A 17,916-nucleotide genomic window follows, 5' to 3' on the forward strand; every position below is an offset into this window, starting at 1 on the left:
TAAGGGTTAAACGAAATGTATGTAAACTGGCAGAAAATTACCAGTATATCAGTTTTTTTTTCTTACAGTGTAAAGTAATAAAAAATATAATAATGTTACATTGTAAATGTAAATATATATGGGATAAAATGTATTATTCCAATATTATTTTAATTGTTAAAACAATGAGAGAATATTTTAATATTTAGATTGAATGGTAAATATAATAGAGAACTAAAATGCTACTGAAAACCTTCTTAGTGTAGTAATCTCAACAGGCCTGTCTTTTGGCCAAGACACTGAATAGAAATAGAAGAGACAAAATATTTTATAAATGTATTTTTATTAGCCATTACTGTTTCATACCAGTATTGTTTTAGTATCGTTGAGATGCTTTTACAGTTTTTATTAATATTTTGAATTACTTTTTGTTTTTATATATTCCATTTTAATTTTAAATAAAGTTTTTATACATTTTTATTGTGTGTTTTTGTCTATATAGTTTTTATTAGGGTATTTTTTCTGTTTTAGTTTTAGCTATTTTATAGGCTATACATCAAGATAAATTAAATTGAAAAGTTGCCTGGACATAAGTGAAATAAAACAAGGTTATTTTTTGATATATTATTTTATTTCAGTTTACGTTTATTTCATTTACAGCAGCTAACGTTTTTTTTTTTTTTTTTTAATAAATATAATAACTCTCAGATCAACGAATACAAAAAGCTTATACTATCGAACCCTTTCGCAACAAATATTAGGTTTTGTTTTTACCTTACACATCTTGACTAACACAAGGCAAATTAAGAATAGCATTCCAGTATAAACCAGTAGAACATAACCTCAAACAGACACACACCACAGCCACGAACGTAATCGCTGCAACAAACTTTCGCGTTTGTGTAACCGTGTAGTGTGGTCCCCCTCGCTCGCTGTAGTATTGATGTGGCCAAGTCAGTCAGGTTCCACGTCACTCGGAAGGATCGGAATCTCTCCAGACACGGATGCGCATACAGAAGAGACAGACCTGAGACCTATTTGAAAGGTAATAAATGAACAGCTTAACAAGAAAGCACATTAATAAAAATCGAATTTGTTGTTATTTTAAGCCACAGACAATAATCACCGGTTGTCTGTGTTCGTTTTTATCATAGACTGTTAGCGTGCTAGCTGCTACTGCAGCAGTGATGTCGATTGATCACGCAATCAATCAGTAATATAACTACAACATTAACTGTGTTATCTATATGTGTTATTAGACAGAAGTGCTGATATTAATACGTTTCGTGTTTATAATACATGCACACATGGTACAAATCGGCCTTTTTTCACGGCTGGCTCAGGGTTTTCAAACTAGCTGCTAATTCAGTGGATCCCAGTGCTGCCGTAGACCGTGAGACTTCTGACTGGATCTTGTTAAAAAAATCTTGTTAACAGGATAGATAGACTCCAAAATCACGGTCGACATTAGTTGAATGTATAGTTGGACTCTGCTTTATGTAGTTGCACATATACTTAGTATATGTCTTAGTATCATGGTGTTCTTTGAAGTGCAAGATACGTGAGAAGAGGTTGAAGTTTTACATAATAAAACTTAGAGAAATATAATTAAAACGATGTACACTTACATAAGGTGACTCCAGTTATAACAGTCTTACAGAAAATGGGTTTTATTGTACATGATGCTGGTAGTCCTTCATGGGCACCACCAAGTTGACATTACATGTCCTGCTGTGACATGCAATTGAGTAACTTCTATTAAAACTGTTTATTTGTATAGCGCTTTGTTTGAGCCAGTGCTCTGCTCAGGCCACTTAATGTACATGAATAAGTATAAAAGTACCAAACAATATACATAATTTCAACAGAGTTTTTACATTACACACATCATTATAGACTAAATTTCAAAGGCTGTTTTTGTTTATGGTATTAAATGACTATTCACTTGAACTTTTACTAATGTATTTTGTAACCTTTGTTTTAGGAAACCTCATAGGCATTCTGTCTGAGTGGAGTCTCGTGAAGGGAAGAAGAGCTGACATCATGACAGCCGCGGAGAATGTGTGTTACACCCTCATCAATGTCACCAATGACTCTGAACCACCATCGGAAGTCAGCTTAAAAACTGATTTAGGTAATATACATGTGTAGTAATTTGATATTAACCCCTTTTTTCATGCACACTATCGCTTTAAAAGTTTGGGGTCGATTGAGATTTTTTAATGTTTTTGAGAACAGTCTCTTGTTGCATTTATTTGGTCAAAAATGCAGTAAGACCAATAATATATTATCAAATATTATTACAGTTTAAAAATAATAATGTTCAATTTTATATATTTTAAAAATTAATTTATTCCTTTGATGGCAAAGCAAATTTTTTAGCAGCCAATACTCCAGTTTTTAGTGTCACGCAATCCTTCCGAAATCGTTCTAATATGCTTTGATTGATTCATAGAAAGTTCAAAAGAACAGCAGTTATTTTAAACCTAAATCATTTAGAACAATGTACAAGCCTTGACTGTCATTCTTGAACAACTTAATGCAAATGTATCCTTGCTGAATAAAGGTTTTGACCCCAACATTTTGAAAGGTGGTAAATGTGGGGGTTAAAATGCACCCTAACACTTTTCCTCTTTTATTCTTGTCAAAACAGAAAAGGGAGAAATCAAAGCCAAGACAGAGGCTTTGAAGAAGGTCATCATCATGATCCTGAATGGAGAGAAACTGCCAGGCCTGTTAATGACCATCATCCGGTTTGTGCTGCCTCTGCAGGACCACACAATTAAGAAACTACTCCTAGTTTTTTGGGAGATTGTTCCCAAAACTACTCCTGATGGCAAACTTCTTCAGGAGATGATCTTGGTCTGTGATGCCTACAGGAAGGTAGGCATGACATATGGAGCTATAATGTGTATTGCTTATTGTGGGGGTATATTGTGTCTATTTCTTTGTTGAAATATGCCATCTGTGTTATGCATCTGTAGGATCTCCAGCATCCCAATGAGTTCATCCGTGGCTCTACCCTGCGCTTCCTGTGCAAGCTGAAAGAATCTGAGCTGCTGGAGCCCCTTATGCCAGCGATCCGCGCCTGTCTGGAACACCGTCACAGCTACGTACGACGCAATGCAGTCCTGGCCATCTACACTATCTACAGGTGTGTTGATGGATCTTTGTGTGCACAAGTGAGAGACAAACATCAGAGACCATTTTCATTTATTCATTTATTATTTTTTTAGGAACTTTGAGCATTTGATCCCAGATGCTCCTGAGCTGATTCATGATTTTCTTGTAAATGAGAAAGATGCAAGCTGCAAGAGAAATGCTTTTATGATGCTGATTCATGCAGATCAGGTACACAGTCTGATTAATAATAATAATTATTATTTTATATAATTTTTGTTACAAGAATGAATCTCATGAAGCTAAGTAGCTGTTCTTTTAATATATTTTTGCAGGATAGAGCTCTGGACTACCTAAGCACATGTATTGATCAGGTGCATACTTTCGGAGACATTCTACAGCTCGTCATTGTGGAACTAATTTATAAGGTGAGGTGTCTATTCATATCTTAAAGTAATTCTTGTTTAACCCACAGAGACCCAGCGTAGCAGGATTGCTTTGTAAGTATAAAGCAATTAAATATAGAACTTTCTTTAAATATGGGTAAAAACAACACATAACAGTTGCTCACACTCTAATATTGATCACAACAACAGTCACACAATATGTCACCAGCCAGCTGACACATTTCTTAACAGTATTAGAACAAATTTATATATTTACAAAATAAGTATTTGATATGTAATATTTTCTAATATTTCTAAATGTCTAGTGATGGGTAAAGGCTTGCATACCTTGACATTTTGAACGTAAATAATTTTGAGAAATTATTTGTAGGCGTAGCAAAAATGAAATGCTGGGCATTAGGGGTCAAATGTTTTCCTATTGTTCTCACACAATTAAGCCTCTTCAGTGAATGAATTATTCCAATTTTATCAGGTGTTTTCTGAGCTGTTTCGGCATTATTGTCTCAGTGATATAACTATAAATATGTTTAAAATAAGTGGTATTAAAATGACTATATTAAATTTAATATAAGCTTTGCTTGGAATTTAAAATGAGAAAATAGTGACATTTATTAACTTTTCATGGCTGAATTGTGTTGAGAATTCAAAACTTTCAATTACGATATAGTGGTAAAATTTTGCAGCCTTAAAGCTGCAGTCCGTAGCTTTTTTAAGTTAAAAATAATCCAAAATAATTATATAAAAAAAAACGTATTCTGCCAGTGGTCAAAACTATCTGCTTGCCATAGCTAGAGTCAAAACGGTTAGCTTGTAATAATGATTTTAATTCCAGTGGTACTGGTGGGTTTCTGCGGGAAATTCGAGCATGTCTTTGCGTCATTACGTCACACCCGTACACATAAAGTTTCGGCTAGCCGGCTATACTGCGCGTGACGAGATGTTTAGATGTATAGGCTTTTCTCGCAGCACTTTACATAATTAAACTTATGGCGGATCCAGAAAGATCCAAACAACAATCATCAGTGTCAACTGGAGATTCAGCAGTTATAAAACCTAAAAGACTTCGTACTTCGGATTTAAGGTGCCTAGAGAAAGAGAAAGAAACCGTCTAATGCGAACACAAGGATTAAACATCGGCGGGGCTTTTGAAAAGTGCGTGAACTCCGTGTTTTGAAGGGGTTCAAAACGGAAGAAGAGACGGCTTTTTTCTGCTGAACAAGTAAGTTAAGACATTTCAATAGTTCAATCGTGTAACAGTACGTTTTCTTAATTCACACAGTTATGGAGTTTCCTTTGTTGTGCCTTTCTCGTTTTGCTATTATGGAGAATATGAATTCTGAACTACACAGGTAGCTGCTAACCATAAAACACATTAAATTTAACATTAGTCACGCAATGCTGATGTTGTTAACATGAACAATTTGAGAACAAAGTAGGCTATAATTTGCACGGTTGCTGTAAATCGCGCTGATTAAATCTAACGAAGCTTATCATGTCGAATGCTTTTTCCCCCTTAGTTGGTCAGAACAAAAATGGATGTTACTTGTTCAGAAGACATTTTCTTATGAAAATTCTTATGTTGGTCAAACTTTCAAAAAGTGAATCTGTGATTCTGTATGACAGTATCCACACAGCAGCACTCGCCTCAAAACACTGTGTTCATCCGCACTGTTTCATGCCGATTTACAACCCACGTAAAGATGATAATTCCGCGAATCACTGCAGTTACAGATTTCGAACAGAGAGATGGCGACAAAGAGGAAAAGCTACGGACTGCAGCTTTAAATTCTCAACACTGCATTTTTTTATGTAATTAATTGCCTCTTAAATGCATGAATAAGGGTGAAAGAATACATCATGAATATCAATGTGTTTTTTTACTAACCCTTATGTCGTCTTAAAGCTGTATGCTAAAGCTGTATTTAAAAAAAAGAATATTAATAGTTTTTGTGTGTAACAACAGTTCATGGTGACCATGGGCTGTTAAGCTCTAAAGGGACAAAAACACAATGAAGGTGGTCCTTATAAGTTTTGTGCTTTTATCCACATTTACTGATAAAATACTCTTTTACAGAACTGCTGTCATCAACAGCACAGTTATTCCTAATGCTTAATTAATTAAATGCTGAGCTCTTCAGCATTATGCTGTTTATGCACACTGCATATTATCAGGTGGTCTAGATCAGTGTTTCCCAACCTCTTTTTTTTCTTTTTCTTTTTTGCCAAGGCACAGTTTTGATAAGTAAAAAATCCCACGGCTCACCACTAAGCACTAAAATAACAAAATTGCACAACATGCATTGCTTCAAATGGCATATTAAAACTCAATATTATATTAAAAGAAGTAATTACATTAAACGTGATTACTATTTTTAATATAACCACTAGTATGCCAGGATGCAGGGGTTGGGAATCACTGGTCTAGATTATAGAAAACAGTCTTCTCACTGTCTACTTTATATCTCTACATTTGTTTAGGTCTGCCATGCCAACCCCTCAGAGAGAGCTCGTTTCATCCGTTGTATATACAACCTGCTGCAGTCATCCAGTCCTGCTGTAAAATATGAAGCAGCTGGAACTCTGGTTACTCTGTCCAGTGCTCCCACCGCCATCAAGGTACAGTGTCTAACACCAGGGTTGTTCCCATATATACGTTTTCTGCATGGTGGAAAATAAAGTGGAATGACATTGGTTGAATGTTCTTTGTTTCAGGCTGCTGCTCAGTGCTACATTGATCTGATCATTAAAGAGAGCGACAACAACGTGAAACTCATTGTTCTGGACCGGCTGATTGAGCTGAAGGAACACCCCACACATGAGCGTGTGCTGCAGGTACACATGAGTTCATCACCTCTTGAGGAGCCATTCGTTCCACAAATGAGACCAGTAACAGGACATTTGGTGCTTTGTTCTGCTCGTAGGACCTTGTGATGGATATTCTGAGGGTTTTGACAACTCCCGATCTTGAGGTCCGCAAGAAGACCCTACAGCTGGCCTTGGACTTGGTGTCATCCCGCAATGTAGAGGAGGTGTGTGACAACATGCCATTTAAAGGGATGGATCATCAGGATTGTCATCATTTATTCATGTAGTTTCAATCCTGTATGACTTATTTTCTTAAGTGGAACACAAAAGGAGAAAATTTGAAGAATGTATTGGCCACTCTTTTCCATGTAAAGAAAGTGAACAGGGACTGTAAACGGCCAAAAAGAACCGTAAAAGCACTATAAAAGTAGTCTGTATGACTCATCCAAAGAAGTTTTGCATTTTGCTGTGTTCTCAAGTTCAAGTTTAGTGGACAAGTTTGGTTTGCATCACAAGTAGATTTGACCAATAGAACGATACGTCATAACGTGACCTCTTAGCTAAATTAAAAGTACACAAACTGTAAAGCTGCAGGTTTGTGATGCAAACTCATTTCGCATACTCAAAGTCTAGTGTAAAACTCCATAATTTTCCATTCTATTACTTTATTAGTGCTTTTTTTTTCTGAGTTTGTCACTTGACATCCTGGATCCCATTCCCCATTTAGTCTCTTTATATGGAGAAATAACATCAAGAAGATACAATGAACAAAATTAAAGTCTTTTATACAATGTCAAATAATTACTATGAACTAATTGCACTTTCCTATTCAAGCGAAGTGCCTGAATTGTTATTTTTCTGCAGCTGGTTATAGTGTTAAAGAAAGAAGTCATCAAAACCAACAACGTGACAGAGCATGAAGACACAGACAAGTACAGGCAGCTGCTTGTTCGCACTCTCCACTCGTGTAGTGTGCGCTTCCCTGACATGGCAGCCAATGTCATCCCTGTGGTACGTCTACTGACTGAACACTCAGAATGCTTTTTTACAGTTAAACTATTTCAAAATATTCTTTACTAGCAAAGAAATTGAAGTTACACACTTCACCAGATCGGTGGACTGTTTAACTTTTACTGTTAAAACATCTAGCCCTTTTCTCATCTTTACTCTTAAATTCACTTCTTGTGTTTTGTGTGGCCACAGCTGATGGAGTTCCTGAGTGACACTAATGAGGCGGCCGCAGCCGATGTGCTGGAGTTTGTGCGAGAGGCGATTCAGAGGTTTGACAACCTTAGACCTCTCATCATTGAGAAGATGCTGGAGGTTTTCCATGCCATAAAGACGGTCAAGTAAGAGATGCTTTTTAACTGCTTCCTTAGAACTTTGATAAATCCAATTACATAGATCATCTGTATATAAAAACTTAATTGGTGTATTATTCTAGACCGCTTGATAGTACTTTGTCCTGTTTAATGTTGTAAAAGGGATTGTGATGCATTGCAGTGATTTTTAAAAAAAGGACTTTTGTGTTGCAGGATTTACAGAGGAGCTCTGTGGATTTTGGGTGAATACTGCAGCACTAAAGAGGACATCCAGAGTGTCATGACAGAAGTCCGTAGATCTTTGGGAGAGGTCTGTAGTACATTGATTTGCATCGCTTTTGTCATATCCAGAGCTCGTCATTAAAGTGTCACGAACTTTGTGTTCCGAACGCGGAATAACATTTAAAAGGTCTAATCATATTTTCATTATATTTACGAGCACTACAGTCTCTGAACAAACTACACGCGTCAGTTCAACAGAGAAAAAGAATAAAGGCATAGTTACTTTTTTGTCCATTGTTCTTTGAATTTTTGGTCTACATCATTGTTTTCTGTGTATCAGAATAATTCATCGTGTCATCATGTTCATCGTCAAACGTACGGCTGTATCAACGTCCATATTTGCACATATATTTAAATTGAAGAAGACGTGATTAAATATGTGCGCATACACAGTGCGGGTTCATGTTTAGAGCACTGGAGTAAATATGTCCATAACTTGAAACACGCTTACTCTAGTCCGTATATGATCTATGGCCCACGTTGTGAGTGTTGTTAAACTCATCACGGCGCTCAAAAAATGTGTTTTAGGGTTTCATGACCCTTTAATGCTTGTCCGGAACAAGCCCTAAATGAATTCGGACAACTGAAATGTCAAATTAATTCCTTCAGAGTGATAGTAACCATATCAAGTCGAATGAAATTGAGTGGAAGGCTCGAGGGTTAAATAGTGTTGCAATACAAAATGCGGTGAAATAAGGACAGAAATATGTTATTGTATAATACAATTTTAATATTCTATATACAGGGTTTACATGGTTCTGGAAATATTTGGGAATTTCAAAAATGTGATTTCCAGGTCTGGAAAATTCTTGGAAATTAATATCTTTATAGGTTATGAAAAGTTATACAGTCGGTATAATACTAGATAATATTATAAAACTATTTATTTGGATAGAAACCATTATTGCGAGTGTGATTGCTGTAAAAATATTTTTTTAAATCTTTATTCAGTCATTACAAGTGACTGGAAAAGTAATGGAAATTAAATTGTCAGAAACTGCGAGGCCCTGAATATAACAATTCTACTACTATATTAATATAATAGTTATTTATCAAAATATGCAGTTTTACAGAAAACAATAGTGTGAATGATTCAGTGCACAATATACATCTAAAACTGAGATACGGCTGACTCTTGCGAAAATTGCGATTAACATCCTCTATAAATGTCTCTACACCTTATAGTGCTTTCAAACATTAAATTGTTTTATATTATGTGTTCTTTCTTCTTATTCAGATACCAATCGTGGAGAATGAATTGAAGAAGGAGTCTGGAGAAGTGAAACCTGAGGAGGAGATGACTGCAACTCCAGCTCCTAAGCTGGTGACAGAAATGGGCACCTACGTCACTCAGAGTGCCCTGAGTAGCAGCAGGCCATCCAAGAAAGAAGAGGACAGGTGATTATCTCCCCTTACTGATACATTATGGAGATAGTCCTCCGTATTACATCTCTAAAATATCCCTTTATTCTGTAGGCCTCCTCTAAGGGGTTTCCTGATGGATGGAGACTTTTACGTTGCTGCCTCATTGGCCACCACCCTCACCAAAGTGGCCCTGCGCTATGTTGCCCTTGCCGAGGACAAAAAAAGACAAAATGTAAATTCATTTTAAAACTCCTCATTCCATAAACAGTGACTAAACTGTCAATTTATTTATTCATGTGTCTAATTGTGGTAGAATAAATGTTATTTTGCTGTTTTTAGTCCTTTGTGGCAGAGGCCATGCTGTTCATGGCCACTGTGCTCCATCTGGGCAAGTCGTCTCTACCCAAGAAGCCCATCACCGATGATGACGTGGAACGGATCTCGCTGTGCCTTAAAGTCCTGTCCGAATGCTCGCCCCTCATGAACGACATCTTTAATAAAGAGTGCCGCAGATCCCTGTCCCATATGCTCACTGTCAGACTGGAGGAAGAGAAACTGTCTCAGAAGGTATATGGTATAATGTTGGATAATGTCTTAGATTAAAAGATCATCATTTGTGACCATGATATTGAATTATGTTGTTTTTCTTGTTTTATCAGAAAGAGTCTGAGAAGCGTAACGTGACTGTTCAGGCGGATGATCCGATCTCCTTCATGCAGCTGACCGCTAAGAGCGAGATGGCGTCCAAAGAAGATCAGTTCCAACTCAGTCTGCTGGCCGCGATGGGCAATACTCAGAGGAAAGAAGCCGCAGACCCTCTGGCTTCTAAACTTAATAAGGTATTTGGAGGATTTTATTTGTATCTTTTTGAATCTGTACAAGCCGTATTCTTATGATAGTGACAAAATTGGAAAGGTTGTTTGTAGTTTGTCATCTTTTACCACCAGAGGGCATGTTGGTTCATCTGATGGGAATTTTAACACTAAAATGTCACATCAGGCAGGAGCCTTAAGAGTGTTCCGTCCATTTACAGCATCTCACAATATAATAGTTCCGTACTTCAGAAAAGCATTTGAATTGCCGGTTTTGATCTTTTTCATTACAATGTATTAATAGCTTTTATATTTTTTGCATTTGTTTATCAGTTAGATTACCATGACTAGTGGTTCTCAACCTTTTTGACTCCAAGACCACAGCAATATTTGAAGGCCCCCTCCCCATATAGGCAAATAGCTTTGCTCTAGTACATCAGCTGTAAGTTTTGTTTTCGATGCTTATTTTAAATGTACAGAAACTAAGAGTTTCCATAGATTTTTTTTTTTTTTTTTTTTTAAGTAACTAAAATAATTCTAATTAAAATAAATACCTTTTCTAATTCCAGAAGTTTTAAAAGCTGAATGTTCTTCAATGATCCAACTCTATGTAACATGAATTTACATGACTTTTCTAGGTCCAGAAATGGCCATTTTAAACTTAGGCTACCTCATATATCCAGGGCGGTAGGGAAAAAATGCTGTTGAGCTAGTGAGTTAAAATATGAACTTTTTATTTTTAGCTTTTATAGCTTGTTTTGTCTCGTTTTAAATCATTTTAGGTTATCTTGAGGCCCCCTATTGGGCCCTGCCCCTTGGTTGAAAACCATGTCCTAGACTGAACCATCTCATGTTTTCTTCCAGGTCACCCAATTGACTGGTTTCTCAGATCCAGTGTACGCAGAAGCTTATGTACATGTCAATCAGTATGACATCGTCCTGGATGTCCTGGTTGTTAACCAGACTAGCGACACCCTACAGAACTGTACCTTGGAGCTGGCAACACTTGGTACAAGTTGTTCCTTTCATCCATAAAAATAATTTGTTAGTGTGTTTTTGGTGTATCTTTTACTGAATATATTCCTCAAACTCCAGGTGATCTTAAATTGGTTGAGAAACCATCTCCTCTCACATTGGCTCCTCACGACTTTGCCAACATCAAAGCTAATGTGAAAGTGGCCTCCACAGAGAATGGCATCATATTTGGAAACATAGGTTTGTGGACTATATGTAGATATCCTTATTTAAACCTGTACTATTTTGTTGTTGAGGTAGGACCTGGAATCAGTTCAATAATCAAAAACACATATTTTGCAGTGTATGATGTATCAGGAGCAGCCAGTGACAGAAATTGCGTAGTTCTCAGCGACATTCACATTGACATCATGGACTACATTCAGCCGGCCTCCTGCACAGATGCTGAGTTTAGACAGATGTGGGCTGAATTTGAGTGGGAAAATAAGGCAAGTCTGGGGGACTGGTAAATTCTTTGTGGATAACTGCTACGTTTATCTCCTTTCTGCTTGCTGGAATTTGTTCTGTTTTGTTTCCACACAGGTTACCGTCAACACCAACATCACAGATCTGACCGAGTATCTCCAACACATTCTTGGGTCCACCAACATGAAGTGCTTGACCCCAGAGAAGGTACAATACTCACTTGATGAGAACAGTAAACGCTCTGCTGGGCAGATTACTTACAATTTTTAGTCGTTTACTGATTCCAAATTACATGACCGTTTTAGTTAGTAACATAATCCATTACATTACACATTTACGGTAATATAATCTGACTACTTTGAGATTACTTTTCACCTAAACTTGTTTATCACATTACTTTGAATCGGATAATATTTGACCATGTAAGTTACAAAAATAATTTCCATGCTTTATCTACAACATGAAGTGCATTAAAAATTACATTACGTCAGGGTTTCCCAGACTGGGGTTTGTGATGGAACTGAATTAAACGTGCGAGTTTAATGAAAAGTATGAAATTAAGTGAATTTGTACATTTGAATTTGTTTGAAATACTAAAGTCTTCCAAAGACCATGGTTAAATGACTCATTGAGTGATAATTCAGATAAATGGTCATCAGGAGCTGATTAGATATGCAATGTTGAGAACTTCTTAAAAGTCAAATGATTTCTGTAAATCCAGTGATCTTCTGCACGAGTCTCAGTTTTCAGTGATCGGCTCATGGGTAGTGGCTGGTCTGTGTGTGCAATTCCATAAACCTGGAAGACCTTCTGAACGTATTTAAGCAGTAGGCTTTTTAAGAAAGGAAAATATAAAACAAAAAGTAATTGAGAGAATCAATGAATTATGAATAATTTACTGCCATTGTGAGAATAACATGTAATCAATAAAAAAAAGTCATTTAGTCCTATTACGAGGATTTTAAAATGTAATATAATCTAATTACAAGTACTTCATTTTTTGGAGTCCTATTACGAAATCCAGATTACATGTAATCAGTTGCTGCCCAACACTGAGTAAACCCCTCTATGATTTAATAATACATTTACATTCATATCTCATGTTTGTCTTTTGTAACTCAGGCCCTGTCCGGTATCTGTGGCTTCATGGCAGCAAATCTGTATGCTCGCTCTATATTTGGAGAGGATGCCCTTGCAAACGTAAGCATCGAAAAGCCAATCCACATGGGACCTGATGCCCCAGTCAATGGACATATTCGCATCCGAGCCAAAAGCCAGGTGATGTTTTTTACCCTTTGCACCGTTTTAATTAAAAGGCATTGGGATCTTTATAGTAAATACTAAATGCTGGATTAGCATTTTTGTGCCTACAGGCGTGGATAATGTTTTATAATTTCAGTAATGGATTTAGTAACTTCTTTTATAACTTTTTTTTTATCCTGATATGCCTTTGTATGTTTTTTTAATCTCCCTATGTGATGTTTTACTGCATGATTGATAACTCCTCTTTGTTTGTTTTTTTAATAGGGTATGGCTTTGAGTCTGGGTGACAAGATCAACCTCTCTCAGAAAAAGTCTCACTCATAAATTCCAACGACTGAGGCCATCGAGCCAAAGGGCGAGATTCGACTAAAAAGCGTTACCGTTATCCTACGTCTTGTCTTTTTTTCCCTATCGCTTGTTTGTGTCCCTCCAGACTGCCGTACACATGCAGTGCTTTGTGGCCAAGCTCTAAGCTCTTCAATCCCATAAAATATGTCTAAAGGGGATTATTTTGACATTTTCTACCAACACGATTCTTAACTGCTCTAAAAGGGATTGACCCTGTTCATCTGTAATCATGTTTCAATAAACATTGCACACCATATACCACGAAAGCGTTTTTATTCTCTTGTTAAACGAATAGTCTTACAATGACCCTTTTTTATGAATTGGGTCACTTGTAAGTATAAGAACAGTACTGCCCTTAAACCACAGTTGACACAACAAAGGATGTGTTCTCTTGAAGAAAATCTTCTGGAATCTTGAGAATTTGTTATGGTCTCCTGCCTCTTAGATGACTTGGACTCATAAGACTTGTGGTCAGTCATAACTTTCATATCTGCGTAATGCATAATAATATTAAGGACGAAGGCGTCAAGGTCATGGCTTTGCCCTGAGTAGATGAGCCACATAAATTTTTTTAAATGTTTTTTTGAAAGAAGGGTATAATACTCACCATTTGCATTTATTTGATTAAAAATTCAGTAAAAACAACAATATTGTGAAATATCATTACATTTTGAAATAACCTTTTTCTATTTGTATGTATTTTAAAATGTAATTTATTCTTGTGATGGCAAAGCTGAATTTTCAGCATCATTACTCCAGTCTTCAGTCTCACATGATCCTTCCGAAATCAATCAAATTTCTGATTTGGTGCTCAAGAAACATTTCTTATTATCAACATAGTACGGAGCCTCTAATGGGACATGGTGATGGAAAAAATGTGAGATGGGAGTAAAAAATATTACAATGCTTTTGCATTTCCTCTCAAAAGTTTTGCATTCCCTCGAGAAACTGTTCGCTCGCAAAATGTTTTGTTGAAGAACGCAAAACATTTTACAATCAAAAACGTTTTTTGAGGGTTTTTCAAAATAATTTGTGTTCCCATCTCTTTTTTTTCCCCATTTCACCATGTCTCTTTAGGGCTCCGTAATTATGGAAAACATAATTACGTAATTTTTTTTTTTTTTGTGAGAAAACAGCATTTGTATGAAATAGAAATCTATTGTAACAACATAAATGCTTTTTTTGATTAATTTAATGCATCCTTACAGAATGAAAGTATTATCTGACCCCAGACGTTTGAACGGAAGTGTATGTAGTCACTGCATTCACCTGGTCACCATTGTCTCATAAAGTGCCGTGGAAGCAGTTTTTGATGTAAATGATACATTAGATCTAAGTAGTTTCTAGGTTCATGCAGGGTGGGAGAGATGGGTCATGCATTTAATTCCATTATTCTTTATAAGAAGGAACATTACTCATAAAAATGATATTACTGGAGTTTTATGAGTTTCCCAGATTTATATATTGTTATATTATACATGTAATAAAATCATAGCCAATGAAAATGAGGTAATAAAGTTCTAAGTAAGCACTATAAATGAAGAGGTTCGGCTTGTACTGCACATTCGCACAATTTCTTTTCACAACATGTAAAGCAGACGGCTTCAAATTTTGTGCAACATCTGCACGCGTAACTGTTATTCCATTTCTTCTGAGCACAAGTCATAATTAAAGCACTCAAGACCCTCCCTATAGCAGTGACACAAAGCTGGAGCTTGAATGGTTTCTTTGACATCTTTACACGTCAGCTCTTTTCCTGAAAATGCCATTTCAGAACGAGACTTTGATCAATATTGTAACTTGTCAGCTCCCCTTGCTCACGTGAGACAAACATTTCAACATGTTCAATACATCAATACAAAGAAGTCTAATCATTTGATTGTAGAACAAGAGAAAACCTCTACACTGTATAAGTTCTTTCAAAATTGCAAACCTTGCTTATAAAAGTTTTAGCAGAGGCTATATAATCCAAGCTTTCCATTATATTTGCTATTCAGTTAAAACACTGTTTGAATAAATAGTTATGCTTGTGGTGTCATGAGGCCAAGAGGAGAGTTTTACAATCTGGGCACAGTTCAACTGGTTTATATATCTCCTTGTAAACACTGCATTGAAATAGATCAGTATTCTGGCAAATCCTAAATGTAAGTATAATTGTAGTAATGTTTTAGTATCATCACCGCCTCATCAAGCACCCTTTGAAAATGCTGCACTGATTGGCCAGCCACATTTGTCTTTACAATGACTAACTGAGTGGGGAATCACAAAATGACAAAGCTGTAGGCTACGGTTTCTGTTTTGAAATTACAAACAAACACAGTAGGGGACATTTAATCATACATGCACAGTAAGAATGAAAATGTTCCGTGATGTGAGTCATAATGTGAGAGTTTTGACTTTTGCATTAAGAGGTTTTTGTTCCTTTGATGTACTTATGTATTAATTTTCCTCTTGCATGATACTGGATTAACTGTTGTATAAAAGCAATATCGCACTCGCAAGAGAGTGTTATGGCTGTATGTCATACAACACTCTTAGTCGTGTGATTCTGCATACACTACTGTTCAAATGTTTGGGTCAGTACTTTTTTTTAAAGGATGCATTAAATTGATCAAAAGTGACAGTAAAGACATTTATAATGTGACAAAAGATTTCATGTAAATGCTGCTCTTTTGAACTTTCTATTCATCAAATAATCCTATTAAAAAAAGCAGCACATAAGAAATGTTATGGCTAACATTAGTAATGGCTAATGAAAATTCAGCTTTGCCAGCACAGTAATAAATCACATTTTAAAATGTATTTAAATAATAAAAAAAAAAAATACTATTTCACGATATTATTGTTACTATTTTTGATCAAATAAATGCAGCCTTAAGAGACTTACTGTACTAACTCCAAACTTTTGAATGGTAGTGATATGGATTCAGTCATTTTAAATGAGAAGGGTGAGGCTGGCAAAAGCTCTTGAGGTGACATCACCCAGAGATTTTATACTCCCAATAAAAGCAGAATAAATGATGATCTCTGGTACACTGTGTAAAGGGTGTTCAGAAGTACTGTAGATAAGATTGACATTTCTTGCAAGAATCATTCTCAGATGTTTTGTGTAATGTGTACACTGGTTATCTTTTTCCCCTGGACTGTGGGAGGTGGAATGAACTCTTGTTGTTCCTTTGCTCTCGGAGACTGCAGTGGGACCATGTGAATCTTAGAGTTCTGGATTACGAGTTAATTGAAATTCCTGAAATTCCTCTGGGGCGGGAGGAGGAGTCAAAAGGAATTGATTAATTCTGCTACTCAAATAATAACTTTCCGACAGTTTGTGTTTGAGGTTTTGCTAAAGAGAGTGTGTAAACCAATGCGTGTGAAAAAAAGAGTATGCAAACCACAGTATCATTACATGGATTTTTGTTATTATTTTAATATGTTCCTTGAGCTTCTTATTATTTAAATTATTTATTAGCCTATTATTAAAAATACAATATATAAAACAAACAAATATAAGTGTGGGAAAAGTATTATTTTCAAAACTCATTCTGCCCCTCTGTCTGAAATGGTCATTTTTTGCTTCAGATCAAGTTCAGTTGGCTGCTTCATCTTTCAACAAAAGTTTTTTTGTGAATTCTTACACTGTGCTGCGTTTACAAAACAATCTGCAATCAAATGCTCCGAACTAAATCATCTGACACCATCCAGGACACCATTAAAAATAAACCACCAACTTGTTCCTTTATTTACAATGAGGAGGAAGTTTTAAGCTATGAAACTTGCAGGATGTTTAAATAGTGCAAAGACCTCTTAATGTGTCAAAAGATCAAGGAAAATTAGACTTCTGATGGCATGACCCCTTTAACAATGGTATTCATGGAGGTCGGTATGTAGTATTCACAGAGGATTTACATTTCACAGCTGATGCTTCCTCATGTTGTAAAAATTCTTACTTTGTTGATTCACATTGTTTTTTTTTAGGGTAATTGTGCTAAGATAGACTGATCCTGAGTAAGTAGTGTCTACTGCAGCTGTGGAAATAAACAGCTCCATTATAGACCCTGCATATACAAGTGGGTGGAGAAGGGACTTAATTGTTATATTTATCACACACACAGGTGCTGTGTTACTGGTTGTCCTCTTCAGATTTCCATAGAGGGATAAAATCATTTGAATAATTTCCCCATGAGTTTCCCACAATGTAAATTTGAACTTAACAGCTCATGTAGGAGAGTATAAAGTTATGAGAAAACAAATAGCATACTACAATAAAAGAGAGTAAACATTTAGTGAGATAATTCATTTTCAACATTACAAGGATAATAGACATAGCATGTAAAGTGACAGAGCAGCGGTTCTTAGCCTTTTTGATTCCAAGTCCAAAAAAATATTTGAAGACCCCCTAAGACCCACGTAGGCTTGGATATTTTTAAGCCTACAGCTTTGTAATCAAACTATGAATGTTAATATATTAAAATGATCAAATAAAACCATTTTCATAATAATAATTTAATAATTAATTTAGTTTAATTCCATAATTCTAGTAGTTTCAAGAACTGAATTTTCCGTGATAACAGGATTTTTAAGTGCTTCAAATTATTATTTTTTACTCACAACTAGCAATTTATATTTGTAAAATTATATTTTGATAAAATGTTTTTAAAATAATTTGATAAATATTTTAAAATACTTTAGCGCTTGACATAAACAAAATGTATATTCATTATAGAACTTTTTTTAATATATATATTTTATTAATTTCCATGACTTTTCCATGTCTAA

The 17,916-nt window shown here is 35.7% G+C and overlaps 1 protein-coding gene across 1 annotated transcript; it reads left to right on the forward strand.

Annotated features, from left to right (window-relative positions):
- Positions 1–874: 874 nt before the first annotated feature.
- copb1 (COPI coat complex subunit beta 1) lies at positions 875–13,399 on the forward strand. Its single transcript, XM_056268556.1, has 22 exons — positions 875–1,024; positions 1,964–2,113; positions 2,633–2,862; positions 2,964–3,133; positions 3,216–3,330; positions 3,435–3,527; positions 5,985–6,122; positions 6,219–6,338; positions 6,428–6,535; positions 7,176–7,322; positions 7,515–7,660; positions 7,847–7,943; positions 9,153–9,313; positions 9,392–9,512; positions 9,620–9,847; positions 9,940–10,119; positions 10,957–11,101; positions 11,188–11,307; positions 11,410–11,555; positions 11,650–11,739; positions 12,655–12,810; positions 13,060–13,399. The coding sequence occupies exons 2-22, from the start codon at positions 2,023–2,025 to the stop codon at positions 13,117–13,119; spliced, it is 2,862 nt and encodes a 953-aa protein (XP_056124531.1). The 5' UTR covers positions 875–1,024; positions 1,964–2,022; the 3' UTR covers positions 13,120–13,399.
- Positions 13,400–17,916: the final 4,517 nt, after the last annotated feature.

The sequence above is a fragment of the Rhinichthys klamathensis genome, unplaced genomic scaffold (genome assembly GCF_029890125.1).
Source record: "Rhinichthys klamathensis goyatoka isolate OS25496 unplaced genomic scaffold, OSU_Roscu_1.1 h1tg000275l_1, whole genome shotgun sequence".
Lineage (NCBI taxonomy): Eukaryota > Metazoa > Chordata > Actinopteri > Cypriniformes > Leuciscidae > Rhinichthys > Rhinichthys klamathensis.